The sequence below is a fragment of the Pipistrellus hanaki genome (genome assembly GCF_964339955.1).
Source record: "Pipistrellus hanaki genome assembly, chromosome: 1".
Classification (NCBI taxonomy): domain Eukaryota; kingdom Metazoa; phylum Chordata; class Mammalia; order Chiroptera; family Vespertilionidae; genus Pipistrellus; species Pipistrellus hanaki.
Genome location: NC_140503.1, coordinates 72,832,153 through 72,845,392, shown reverse-complemented (window position 1 = coordinate 72,845,392; position 13,240 = coordinate 72,832,153). Strand labels below are relative to the sequence as shown.

The 13,240-nt window shown below is 56.2% G+C and overlaps 1 protein-coding gene across 1 annotated transcript in view; it reads left to right on the top strand.

The window, feature by feature from the left end:
* Window positions 1-12,132, top strand: part of ZFHX2 (zinc finger homeobox 2) — a 35,108-nt gene extending 22,976 nt beyond the window's left edge. The window contains exons 5-10 of the mRNA XM_084883393.1: window positions 152-226; window positions 647-705; window positions 2,271-2,471; window positions 2,879-3,005; window positions 3,169-6,636; window positions 6,891-12,132. Of these exons, the coding sequence (XP_084739519.1) occupies window positions 152-226; window positions 647-705; window positions 2,271-2,471; window positions 2,879-3,005; window positions 3,169-6,636; window positions 6,891-7,870 (4,910 nt within the window). The 3' untranslated portion in view covers window positions 7,871-12,132. The remainder of the gene's footprint in view (window positions 1-151; window positions 227-646; window positions 706-2,270; window positions 2,472-2,878; window positions 3,006-3,168; window positions 6,637-6,890) is intronic.
* Window positions 12,133-13,240: the final 1,108 nt, after the last annotated feature.

The following is a 13,240-nucleotide window of genomic DNA, read 5'->3' as shown; positions in this document are numbered from 1 at the left end:
ACTCCCAGGGATGATTTCCTAGGCTCTCCTCCTCTGTATTTCTTTTTTGTCCTCCCCTGCCTGTTGATTTCATCCATCCATTTTCTCCCTCACTGCCTGGCTGCTTGTCCTGATGCTTCGTCTTTATAAGCTGACTCTCCCCTCTACACAGGGAAGGCTCCTGTTGCCCCCTTAACTGAGCCACCCACTCCCGGGGAAGATGCCCAGAACAAGACAGAACAATTAGGTGAGTGCTCATCTGGTTAATTTCCCTCCATCCCTTGCCCTCCCCATCCCTAATCCTAATACATTTTGAGATGCTCTTGGGAGTTTGCAGTATCCACACACCCTGCGAGGCCTGGGATAAAGGAGCCAAAGTGACCAAAGGAAGGACACATCAGAGGGGAGGGAGGCAGAGCCTCAGAGGGCTGGGTGCTTCTGTTCTCTTCGAGGACCCAAACCTGGCCATCCCACTGACCTTGAGCCAGCCTCCCCTCGCTGTGCTCAGTATAGCTCTGTACGGTCCTGCCCTTTCTACCTTTCCCCAGAGCCCAGCCCCATACCCTGGAAGCTCTGTCTACAAATCAGGTCACCTAAGAGCTGAGGGTCTGTGAAAGGCAGAGGGAGGTCTGGGGAGTCTCTTAATCTCCTCTCCTTTCATCTTCAGCTTCTGAAGAGGCAGAGAGCAAGACTGAGCCTCCTGGAGACAGTGCCAACCAGACCACGGTCAGAACTGGGGTAACTGGGAAGAGCTGAGGGGAGGGAGGTCTAGTTTTACTGAGATCTGCTCATGTTCTAAACGCTGACATTCTAATCAGCAGAGCTTGACAGAGATTTCAGACCAAGGGTAGACCTAATTTTGTCATGCTTGTGACTTATTTAACTCAAAATACATGATTTAAGAAATCCTACTTGGGCCCAGTTATGGATGTTCTGGACCAACAGGGGGCACAGCTGGTGCCCAGGATGGAGCACAGAGGGAGATGACAGGAAGGGTGGCAGGAATTTGAGGGAAAGGTGAAGAGAGAAGCTGTACTGAGGGCAGGAAAGATTGGAGGTAGGTGGAGGGAGGAGGGGAGGAAAGAAGTGAAGAAACGAAGCAAGGCAAAGACAGAAAACTAGCTGCCGCCCGGCTCTTTATTTCCGTATGAACAGAAAGGCAACTAGACATGGCTGTTCATCTCCAACGGGAAGCCCTGAGCCTGGAGGGGTGTCCTGGCACCCTCTCCCCGAGGGGAGAGGCACCAGCCCAGATGATTCATCCCGACAGCAAGCTCTGCAAATCTCTGTCTCTGGACCCAGGCCTGACCTAGGCAGGCCCCAGTAGTCTAGCTCTGTGGCCTGAAAGTATTGATTGTGAATGCCTCACAGCTCTCCACACTGGACTGCAATATGCAGTATTTATCACGACTGCCTTGCTCCAAACTGCTGCAGCAGTGGCTTATGTCCTCAGCTTCCCCTCCTCCTAACCCTACTCCCTCGACAGACCCACTCCAGATGTCTGCTCCTAGGCCTCGGGGCATTCGATGAGCACCCCTTCCTGCTGTGCAGGCCTGGACTGATGCACAGGGGGCAGGAGAGGGCGTGCGCCAGGCAGACAAATGCAGGCTGGAGATCAGGCACACGGTGACTCGGGGAAATAGAGAGGCCCCCGGGCTCCCCAGTCCCATCCTCCAGAGGCGTGGGCAAGAAGGCACTAACTGAGTCAAGCCAGAATGTCCTGAGCCACGGAGGAAGCTATGGTTCTTGTTTGCATTAAGAAGGGAAGAAAAAGAAAAAAAGAAAGTGGGAACTGCTCAGCCTCTGAGGGAGAATGAGCTGGCTTCTGAACAGACAGGTGGGGAAACACTTAGTTTAGGGAACTTGGGGAGCACAGTGGGCCAGGACAAGGGGGACTCTGGGTGCAGGAAGTGCCAGAGGGGAGGGGAACCATTTCCGGGAGAAGACACAGGCAGTGTGAGGCTGGATAAGGAAACTGAATCCCAGGGAGGGAGCTACAGGGCCACACTGTCAGCTGGAGAACGGAGTCAGGCAGCAGAGACAAGGAAAGACAGAGACCAGGATGGAGTACGAGGGCAAGACAAAGAAAGAAGGCTTAGGCCTTCGTCCCAGTCCGTGGGAAACCAGGGAGGAGCCAGCTTTCAGGACTGTGGCTGGGGCCACAGTGATGCCTTCCCCTCGGGCTCGCTTCTTTGCTGGGGGTGGAGACTGCGCTGTGTGCAGGAGCGTAAAGGCTTAGTGATGGCAGGTCCCTCCTGTGCCTGACGCCCGCTCCGCCCATGTGCCCCCAGGTGTACTGCTGTCCATACTGCAGCTTCCTGAGCCCAGAGTCCGAGCAGGTGAGGGCTCATGCACTCTCCCAGCATGCAGTGCAGCCTAAGTACAGGTGCCCGCTGTGCCAGGAGCAGCTGGTGGGCCGGCCTGCCCTGCACTTCCACCTTAGCCACCTTCACAACGTGGTGCCCGAGTGTGTTGAGAAGCTGCTGCTTGTGGTGAGTACAGGTTGGGTGAGGGCCCGTCTGAGAGCCCTGTCAGGCGGGGCAGAGGGCAGGCAGAGGCAGGGGTGCCGGGCAAGTGTGTGTTGGGAGGTGGGTGTTGGTGAAGGAAACAGCATTTCACAGATTTGAAGGTGGATTTTGGAGTTGGAGGGAACCTAGTGGGGCTTATCTAGCTGCCTTACTCGCCTGAGAGGAGGCTAAGCATTTCCTTCACTCACATTAGGTCCTGAGAAGAGCTGTTTAGCAGCAGGCCCGGCTGCCAGCCCTCTCCTCTGAGGGAAAAGCAGACTTTAGGTGGGAGGTCTCTCCAGAGACAAGACTGGAGCCGCGCAGGGGGCTGGGCATAGGCACGGCAGTACCAGAGGGCGCGAAGGAAGTCACTGGGGTCTCTTCCATTACAGGCCACTACTGTAGAGATGACCTTTGCGACCAAAGTGCTGTCCGGGCCCTCTCTAAGCCCTCTGGGGGATGGGCCCGGGTCCCTGGCTCCCGGGCCAGAGCCTGCACCCGGCAGAGACCAGGCAGCAGGTAAGGAAGGGGATGGCAAACCTCCCAAGGTGGCAGGAAAGGGGACCTGGGCTTCACAGACCAGGAAGGTCTGAAGGAACGGAGGGATCAGTTGCCCTTGATATTGAGTGGGTGGGGTCTGACTTAAAGTTTCCTTCTCATTGCTACCCCTTCTCTCCCCTAGAAGGCCCTCACCCGCCTCCAGAAGCCAGTCCCGGGCCTCTTCCTGAGCCTCCTCTGCCCTCGGCCGAGGCCCCAGACAGGCCCACAGGAAGCCCTGACCAACCCCCCTCTCCAGCCCCATCTCCTGCCCCTCAACCTGACGCCCAGGCTGAAGAAATGGCTCCTCTACCCGCCATGGCTGAGGAGGAAGAGGGGGCTGCTGGGGAGCCCCGCCCTGCAGAGCCAGCTCCAGCGGACTCGCGCCCCGCTCTGACCTACCGGAAGACCACCAACTTCGCTCTGGACAAGTTCCTTGACCCCGCCCGGCCCTATAAGTGCACTGTGTGTAAAGAGTCCTTCACACAGAAGAATATCCTCCTGGTCCATTATAACTCCGTCTCCCACCTGCACAAGATGAAGAAAGCTGCCGTTGACCCCTCTGGCCCTGCCCGGGGAGAGGCTGGCTCCGCGCCCGCCACCACTGCGGCCACAGACAAGCCCTTTAAGTGCACAGTCTGCAGGGTCTCCTACAACCAGAGCTCCACCCTGGAGATCCACATGCGCTCCGTGCTGCACCAGACTCGCTCGCGCGGGGCCAAGGCTGATGCCAAGGCCGAGGGGCCAGAGCGTGGCCAGGAAGAGCCCAAAGACGGCGAGACTGAGGGGGAGGCGGGCGCTGAGAAGAAGGGCCCCGACCCCAGCGGCTTCATATCTGGGTTGCCCTTCCTGTCCCCTCCCCCGCCTCCCTTGGACCTGCACCGATTCCCAGCCCCTCTCTTCACCCCACCGGTCCTGCCCCCCTTCCCTTTGGTGCCCGAGTCACTGCTTAAGCTCCAGCAGCAACAGCTGCTCCTGCCCTTCTACCTCCATGACCTCAAGGTGGGGCCCAAGCTGGCACTGGCTGGGCCTGCGCCCCTGCTGTCCCTGCCAGCTACCACCCCTCCGCCCCAACCCCCACCCCCGAAGGCGGAGCTGGCTGAGCGGGAATGGGAGCGGCCCCCCACAGCTGAAGAGGGAACCGAGGCAGGGACAGCCTCGCCCCCCGAACCAGCACCCAACGAGGCAGCCCACACTGCAGCCAAAGCCCTTCTGGAAAACTTCGGTTTTGAGCTGGTGATTCAGTACAACGAAGGGAAGCAGGCTGTGCCCCCTCCTCCCACCCCGCCCCCACCAGAGGCTCTGGGGGGTGGGGACAAGCTGGCCTGCAGGACCTGTGGGAAGCTCTTCTCTAATATGCTCATCCTCAAGACACACGAGGAGCACGTGCACCGCCGCTTTCTGCCCTTCGAGGCCCTGAGCCGTTACGCTGCCCAGTTTCGAAAGAGCTATGATAGCCTGTACCCGCCCTCTGCAGAGCCCCCCAAACCTCCTGATGGGTCTCTGGACTCACCTGCTCCCCAGCTGGGGCCACCCTTCCTGGTGCCAGACCCGGAGACAGAGGTGGGCCCTCCCCCCGAGGAACGAAGCCGGACAGGACACTGGCCCCCAGAGGAGGAGGAAAGCGCCAGAGGGCCGCTCCCTCCCCTGCCGCCCGCGGGCCGCCGATTCTCCAGAACCAAGTTCACCGAGTTCCAGACCCAAGCCCTGCAGTCTTTCTTTGAGACCAGTGCCTACCCCAAGGATGGAGAGGTGGAGCGGCTCGCGAGTCTCTTGGGCCTGGCCAGCCGTGTGGTGGTCGTGTGGTTCCAGAATGCCCGCCAGAAAGCACGCAAAAACGCCAGCGAGGGCGGGCCCGCACCCACCACGGGAGGCACTGGGGGAGTCTCCGGCTGCAGGCGCTGCCACACCGCCTTCTCCTGTGTGTTTGAGTTGGTGCGACACCTTAAGAAATGCTATGATGACCAGCCCCTGGAAGAGGAAGAGGCAGAGAGAGGGGAAGAGGAGGAGGAAGTAGAGGAGGAAGATGCAGAGGAGGAACAGGGCCCGGAACCCCCCAAATGTCCCAAGGGCCCATCACCAGAACCTCCAGACAGGGAAGAGCTGAGCCAAGCAGAAGCCATGAAGCCGGAGGGCAGAGAGCCCGGAGGGAGGGCTTCCCCCTCCCCTTCCCCAGCCCACGCCTGTGACCAGTGCGCCACATCTTTCCCCAGCCAGGACCTCCTGACCAGCCACCGCCGCCTGCACTTCCTGCCATCCGTGCAGCCCAGTGCTGCCCCCCACCTCCTAGATCTACCCTTGCTGGTGTTTGGGGAGCGGAACCCCCTGGGCCTGGGGGCAGGCACTCCACCAGTGCCAGGGCCTCCCCTCAAACGGAAGCACGAGGACGGCAGCCTGTCTCCCACGGGCAGTGAAGCGGGGGGCGGAGGGGAAGGCGAGCCCCCCAGGGACAAGCGCCTGCGCACCACCATCCTGCCCGAGCAGCTGGAGATCCTGTACCGCTGGTACATGCAGGACTCCAACCCCACGCGCAAGATGCTGGACTGCATCTCCGAGGAGGTGGGGCTCAAAAAGCGGGTGGTGCAGGTCTGGTTCCAGAATACCAGGGCCCGGGAGAGGAAGGGCCAGTTTCGAGGCACCCCTGGGGGAGTGCCCAATCCGGCGGCCAAGCCCCCCCTCCCACCCACCCCTGCGCCCTTCCCCAAGTTCAACCTCTTGTTGGGCAAGGTGGATGATGGGACTGGGAGGGAGGCCCCCAAGAGAGAAGCACCTGCTTTTCCCTTCCCCACGGTCACCCCTGCTGCAGGGCCCCTGCCTTTCCTGCCTCCTGGGAAAGAGGCCACCGTCCCACCACCTGAGCCACCTCTGCCTCCCCCTCCTCCCCTTCCCCCCAGTGAGGATGAGGGCCCAGAGGAACCCACAAAAGCTTCTCCAGAGAGTGAGGCTTGCAGTCCCTCTGCAGGTGATCTGAGCGATTCGTCTGCTTCCAGCCTGGCCGAACCAGAATCCCCTGGGGCTGGAGGGGCCGGTGGGGGGCCAGGTGGGGCTGGGGTTCCAGATGGAATGGGGCAGCGGCGCTATCGGACCCAGATGAGCAGCCTGCAGCTGAAGATCATGAAAGCCTGTTATGAAGCCTACCGCACCCCCACGATGCAGGAGTGTGAGGTGCTGGGGGAGGAGATTGGGCTCCCCAAGAGAGTCATCCAGGTGTGGTTCCAGAACGCTCGGGCCAAGGAGAAGAAGGCCAAACTGCAGGGGGCAGCCGTCGGCGGGGCCGGGGGCAGCAGTGAGGGCCCCTCGGGAGCCCAGCGCACTGACTGCCCCTACTGCGATGTCAAGTACGATTTCTATGTCTCCTGCCGAGGCCATCTCTTCTCCCGCCAGCACCTGGCCAAACTCAAGGAGGCGGTCCAAGCCCAGCTGAAGAGTGAAAGCAAGTGCTACGACTTGGTCCCAGCACCTGAGGCAGCTCCGGCTCCCAAGGCCCCACCTGCCACACCTGCCTCTGTGCCCCTGGGGGCTGCCCCAGCCCTGCCTCGCATGGCCCCAGTCCTCTTGCCCGGCCCGGCTCTGGCCCAGCCCCCACTGGGCAGCTTAGCTCCTTTCAGTTCAGGTGAGTGGAAGGTTGGGAGGAGCTGGAATTCAGAGAGCACTTCCCTCTAATGACATGCCCTTTTCCTTCTTGACTTCCCATCTCCAATCACCTGTGGTCTTCCTTTGCTTCCGGTTCTTGGGGGGAAGAAGGGAGGAAAGGGGTCCTGGAGGCTAGCTGTGGGAATGGGTGGGTGAGGCTGGAGGTGGCCTAGAGCAGGAAGGAGGAGCGGCCGGGAGGTGGCTAATCCTTCATCATTCCTTTCATCTTCCTAGGCCCTGCAGCCTCCTCGGGCCTCCTGGGCCTCGCCACTTCGGTTCTGCCTGCTACCACAATGGTCCAGACCGCTGGCCCAGGCTGCCCCTTACCTCAGAGATCTGTGCCCGACCAAATCAACGCCTCCACAGCAGGCACCACTGACCCTGCCCCAGGCCCGCCTCCTGAGCCCTCTGGGGACAAGGTCTCTGGTGAGCGAAAACCAATTGCAGCCCCCACCAACTCCTCCACCGATGCCCTCAAGAACCTCAAAGCATTGAAGGCCACTGTCCCAGCCCTGTTGGGGGGCCAGTTCCTGCCCTTCCCACTGCCCCCTGCAGGAGGGGCCACACCGCCGGCTGTCTTTGGCCCCCAGTTACAAGGAGCCTACTTCCAACAGCTTTATGGCATGAAGAAGGGGCTGTTTCCAATGAACCCCGTGATACCTCAGACCCTCATCGGACTGCTCCCCAATGCCCTCCTCCAGCCACCGCCCCAGCCCCCTGAGCCCACAGCCACGGCCCCTCCGAAGCCGCCGGACCTGCCCGCTCCGGGGAAGGGGGAGAGCGGTGAGGCGGATGAGCTGCTGGCAGGCAGCCCTGGCATCTCCACCGTGGACGTGACCCACCGCTACCTGTGCCGCCAGTGCAAGATGGCGTTTGACGGGGAGGCTCCAGCCACTGCTCATCAGAGATCCTTCTGCTTCTTCGGGCGGGGCTCTGGGGGTTCCATGCCCCCCCCACTTCGGGTGCCCATCTGCACTTACCACTGCCTGGCGTGTGAGGTGCTGCTGAGTGGGCGCGAAGCCCTGGCCTCCCACCTGCGCTCCTCGGCCCACAGGCGGAAGGCAGCCCCACCCCCAGGGGGCCCACCCATCATCGTCACCAACGCCACCACCGCTGCCACCGCTGCCGTGGCTTTTGCCAAAGAGGAAGCAAGATTACCTCACACGGACTCCAACCCAAAAACTACTACTACCTCTACACTTCTAGCTTTATAAACAAGATAAAAGATAAACCAAGATCTGGGGAGCGGGAGGGCCTCAGGGCTCCCTCTCTTACCCCAGGGGGTGTTTTGTGGGATCTCAAACCCCTCACCCCAACCTTTAGCGCGCCCACCTCCTGGGGATTCAATTCCCACCCTCAGTGGGCTTCACACACCCACTTCCAGCAGAGTCCTGCCTCCTCCCCTGCCCACACACACTCCACTCCTCCTTGCCCTGTGACTTCCCAGACATCCTCATGTTATCATCCTTGTCATTCACTCATGCCTGCCCTGCTCAGCATTCCCAGAATCTGTCCTTGATCTACCTTCCCACAACTTTTCCCCCACCGAATTCCCAGTCACACCCCAACTCCTGTAAACACACACGAGTACATGTTCTCCCGTGTTGTTCCACTGACTGAGAAAACACCAAAAAAAGAAAAGAAAAAAAAAGGTGAAAGAAAAAGGAAACCCCAAGACAGAGAAGGGGGAAGGAAAATAAACTGTCGCTCCCCCTTCTCCTTCCTGCCCCCTGTCTAGAGCGCCGTGCCGCTCACAAACTTTCCAAAAGCCCAGCTGGCTCCCGATGTTGGAGCCTGGGATGGGCAGGGAGCCCACAAAGCTAACCAAACTTTACGTTGGCGGGGAGATGTGCTCCCGGCTCACTCCTCACATCCGCCTCACCACCTTCCTGGCAGGGAGCCCCGTGGCCTGGACTCTAGGGAAAGCTGCCACCAGGGGTCCCTCTGCCAACCCCCACCCTGCACCCTGAGAACTGCAGTCACTTATTCTCAAAGGCTTTAAACACAGAGATCCTCTCAGCAGCCGTGGGCCTGCCCCTGTCCCAGCCCTGCCACGTGGGGTCCAGCCTCTGGGACCGGCGCTGCCCACCAACGGCAAATCCAAAGTTCTTTAAAAAACAAAACAAAAACTGAAACACACACACAACCAAAAAAGAGAGAGCGCACACATGTGCACAGGAGTGAGAGATGGAGAGACCAGAGGAATGAACTAAGAAGAAACAAACTTGGAAAATACAGAAAAAAAGAAAAAAAAAATCCTGAAAACTCTCCCACCAAATAAGTGGTTTTTTTCCTGTTTGTGTCACCTCCCCCCATTTTAAGGGTTTCTTTAAAGCACCTCATCTTTGGAAGGTCAAATGGCTTTAAGTCCTTGCTTGGTACGGTGAGTGGCCCTGGGGACAAAGCAGTGCAGAGTGGGGGCGCGGTAATGGGGAGAAGCCTGGAGATGGGGAGACACATCCTTGCCCCTGAGTTGCGTATTTGTCAGGAGAGGTAACATCCCCATCCCTGGTGCTGCCAGCAATGCCTTGGTGGTGTCAGGAAGAAAGGGGTGGACGGGCAGTTTGATTTCTGAGTCTTGGGCATGCTTCCTTTTCATGTAGCTAGTCACCATTTCTTATTCACAACCTTCATAAACCCCTACTCCTTTTCCCTCCCTACTGGCCCCTTCATGTTGTTGTCACTTCTTAAACCTCCTTGTCTTTGGGGAGCCTTGTTCCCCACCTGTATTCTTCCCCCTTGTTGTATGCCCTGGCGCCTGTTCCCTTCAGCCCAGCCCCTTCAGTAAGCAGCATCTGCTGGGAGCACCCCAAAAGGAGTCAGGGTCTGGTGAGCCCCATGGGGACCAGAGCATGATCGCAGGGTGATGGGTGGACAATGACTAAAGCACAGGTGAATCTATGATAGGGTGATGTCACCTAGAGGAATGAACTGGGACAGGTTCCCACTCTATGCTAATTGTCTCTGTAATAATCAGGTGGTAAGTGCAGCAACCCCAAAGCCCAGCTAAAGCGAAATGGGGCGGAGAAGCAGGTATTTTATTTTAGCACAGAAAGCCCCCAGAACCTTCTCCTACTACCCTTGTCCCCAAGAACTCCCCTTTGGAGAGAGTCTGCTTCCGGCTTCCTCCACTCCCATTCTCTGTTTCAGATGCACACACACATTCAGCCAGCCCTGGATCTGAATTTTCCAGTCTGTCACTCCGCTCTGTGGACATGTTAATACCGAAGCAGTGGCTTATATGCAGAAAAGATGGAAGGGGAGAGAAGGAAGGAAAGTGGCTGTCCCTAGTCCCTGTCCCCTTCACTTCTCAAATTAAAAGCTCCAATTCTAACAAACCAGGGTGGGGTGGAATTAGTTATTCTGACGATGCCAAAAATGCCAGTTATAAACGCAGGCAGGAGGATAGAAACTGGCCTACTGTGGTCTTGCTGCCACCTTCTCTCACCTGTCAACACCTCTCTCACATCCTTCCCTTCCTCCCTATCCCTTTTCTCTCTCCTGTTGAAATTCTATGTATAAAACTATTTTCTTAGCAGCATGTGTATGAAGAAAGAAACTTTTTTTCACTCTTTGCTTTCTGGGAATGTGACTTGTGTATAAAAATTGAAAACAAACCAAACATCTTTTTTGAAGAATAGGGAAAAAAGGAAACATTTTAAAGAAAACCTTGGCAAACACCGGGTATGGGATGATCAGAGTTGTGCTGCCATGCATTTTGGGGATTTGCAGCCAGTGTAGCTTGGCTTTAGTTAGAACCAGGAATGCTTTCACCAGGAGTTAATATAGCCAGAAATCCCTCCTCCTCTGGCTATATTACATCATCTTTTACACCCAGATACCCTGGCTGGCCATACCAGCGATGTTCACAACTGTAGTCAGGAGCAGCTGTCCTTCCCAGGAACCTGTGACTTGGGGGACAAGAGCCTGGCTGCATCTGCTGACTTGGGTGGATCAACATGCTTCTGGAGGGTACACCACTCCATGTTCCCAGCAGCCGGAAGCATTCCCCAACCCCTTCCTCAGCCCAGGAGGCCTCAGCGCTCCCACACTCCAGAGCGGCTCAGTGAGCAATTCTGATGGACAGAATGCTAGAGGTGAACACCTGGGCCAAACCATGTTGCTTCTGTGCAGTAGTAAACCCAGCTCAAGTGCCTGACACAGCAACACCTATTTTGTAGATAATGCCACAGCCCTAAAGTGAGCCTGAATTGGTGGTTCCTAAGATTGGTCTTCCATGGCTTGGGCATAGGCCTAGGGTTTCTGATATAGTGGGTCCTAAAACATCAAACTTCTGGTCCACTCTACTTACTGCCAGAGTCAGTACCAGAAGACGGGGTGGATCTTGGCTGTCTTTGCTCTAAATCAGTCTGGGTAGGGATGACTTAAGGTGCCCAACTCTTAAGTGGGAACAAAATCAAAGTCTGTCTACAGAAGACCATGAGAAAATCTGAAGCCTCAGTGGCCAAATGGGGCACAGTCTGCAATAAGAACACTAAAAGACACCTGTTCTTCCCCGACCCTCTAGCCCCTGACTAGATGAAGCATGCACAAGAACAGAAAAAAACGATTATTTGGGGCACAACAGCACCTACCTCCTTATTTCCTTGTATTTGTTCCTTAACCACTTCCAGGGCTTATAGACCAGATCACTGATTCCCAAAATCGTCACCACCCTGATCTGCTTTGAGAGACATTCACTCAGGCAATCATTCAGTCACCTCTGTATAATATTCCCACCTGAAGTACAGAGCTCTATATATAACTGCACCCACAAAACAAGCAAGCACACCCTCAGAAATAGCAGAACCGTGCAGAGAGAGCTGTAGGGATACCCACAAATGTAGCAAGTATAGGGCACAAGGGACACGTCCCAGACCCATCACCAACACTCCCCTAAGTAGAAACACCCCCAGTACATATTTTCTTCACACAACAGTAGGTAGGAAAAAGGTTATACACAAGGAGTGTAACATGCCAGGAAAAGTAACCGAATGTTGAACATGGGGAAAGGACCTTGCATTCCTTTGGAGTGTGACACTGGGGAGGAGAGGGATGTAGAAATCAGGAAACTTTGGGGAAAACTTATATGCGACACTGACATAAACTGGGCCAGGTAGTGGGGAGCATTTCTCCCCAGGTTGTGGTGAGGAGCTCAAACCACCAGTGAGAAGCAATAGTGAGACACTTGTAAGCCAGGAGGATGACGTTTCTAGAGCTCTGAGTAAGGAAGAAACGCCCCCAATACCAAGAAAGCTCTTGCTACAACAAAGGTATAGACTCAGCCCTAGCCAGTTTGGCTCGGTGGACAGAGTCTGCCTGCAAACTGAAGGTTCCCAGGTTTGATTCCAGCCAAAGGCACATGCCTGGGCACATGCCTGGGTTGCAGGCTCAATCCCCAGTAGTGGTGGCGTGCAGGAGGCAACCGATCAATGTTCTCTCTCCATCACTGATGTTTCCATCTCTCCCTCTCCCTTCCTCTCTGAAATTAATAATAAAAAATATTTTTTTTTAAAAAGAAAGAAAGGCATAGACCCAGCCTTTACATTACAGCTTGGATACATTGTGAGAAGATTCAGATGAAAGAAAAGCAAGGGAGAGGATGTGGGTAAAAGACCTAGATTACCCTCATAAAGTTTTCAGAAAGGTGGGAAGTGATCCTCAGGGAACGCCCAGGGAGAGACTAACTTTATGGGAAGAACATATATGTGGTGTGTATGCTCCATAAAGACGACCCAGAAAGCCTTCCACATAAATGACTGACGGGTAAATGGCAATATTCTGTCAGTGAGCCCGGTGTTTCTTGCAGCTCCCCAGCCAGGGAGAGGTTACCTGGCTTGAAGCTAGTGGGAAGCAGATGATTATCAGTGGAGCAGAAAGAAGGTGAGGGGGAGAGGTGACCCGAGATTGACTCATAATCCTTCCCAACCATACACACATTCCTACACAAACCATGGCTACAACACCAGGACAAGCACCCAGCGGGCGCTGCGCACCCGCACCACGTCTTCTCCACTGGAAGGAGCCACTCCTGGACAGCCCACCAAGTGCTCAAACGACAGCATCATCTGCAACTTGCTGAGTATTGGCAAGGCCCGGCACTATGCTCACCTACTTCCGGGACCCGGACCTGCCGCGAGAGAAGTGTAACCAGGACCCAGCCCGTACTGAGACACAGAATCCACACCAATCTGACCAGATCCCGGAGAGCGGCTTCCTGGTAACTCCTAGCTCGTGGTCCTTATGGTGAGGTTTTAGAAACGCACAGTAGCCAACCACCAGAATCTGGGGTGAGGGGAAGAGGGCATTTTGAAAGAGTTCCATAGGGAGTCTTCTGTGATAATTACTCTAATGGGGTTCCATTGAGAAATTCCTAATCACAAAATCTCCTTGAACAGTTTTTCTGGAAGGAGAATTCCGAGGTGCCTTTGTCATTCTAACGCCTGCCTATCTCTTTAGACCCAGAGCACCTCTCCATCTTCCTAGGACTGTTATGGAATATGGGCCTTTGAAAAAGGGAGAAAGAGCTGGTCCATCTCAACCACAGCTCAACCAATCATAAAGCACAGGGCAGAACAAAATCC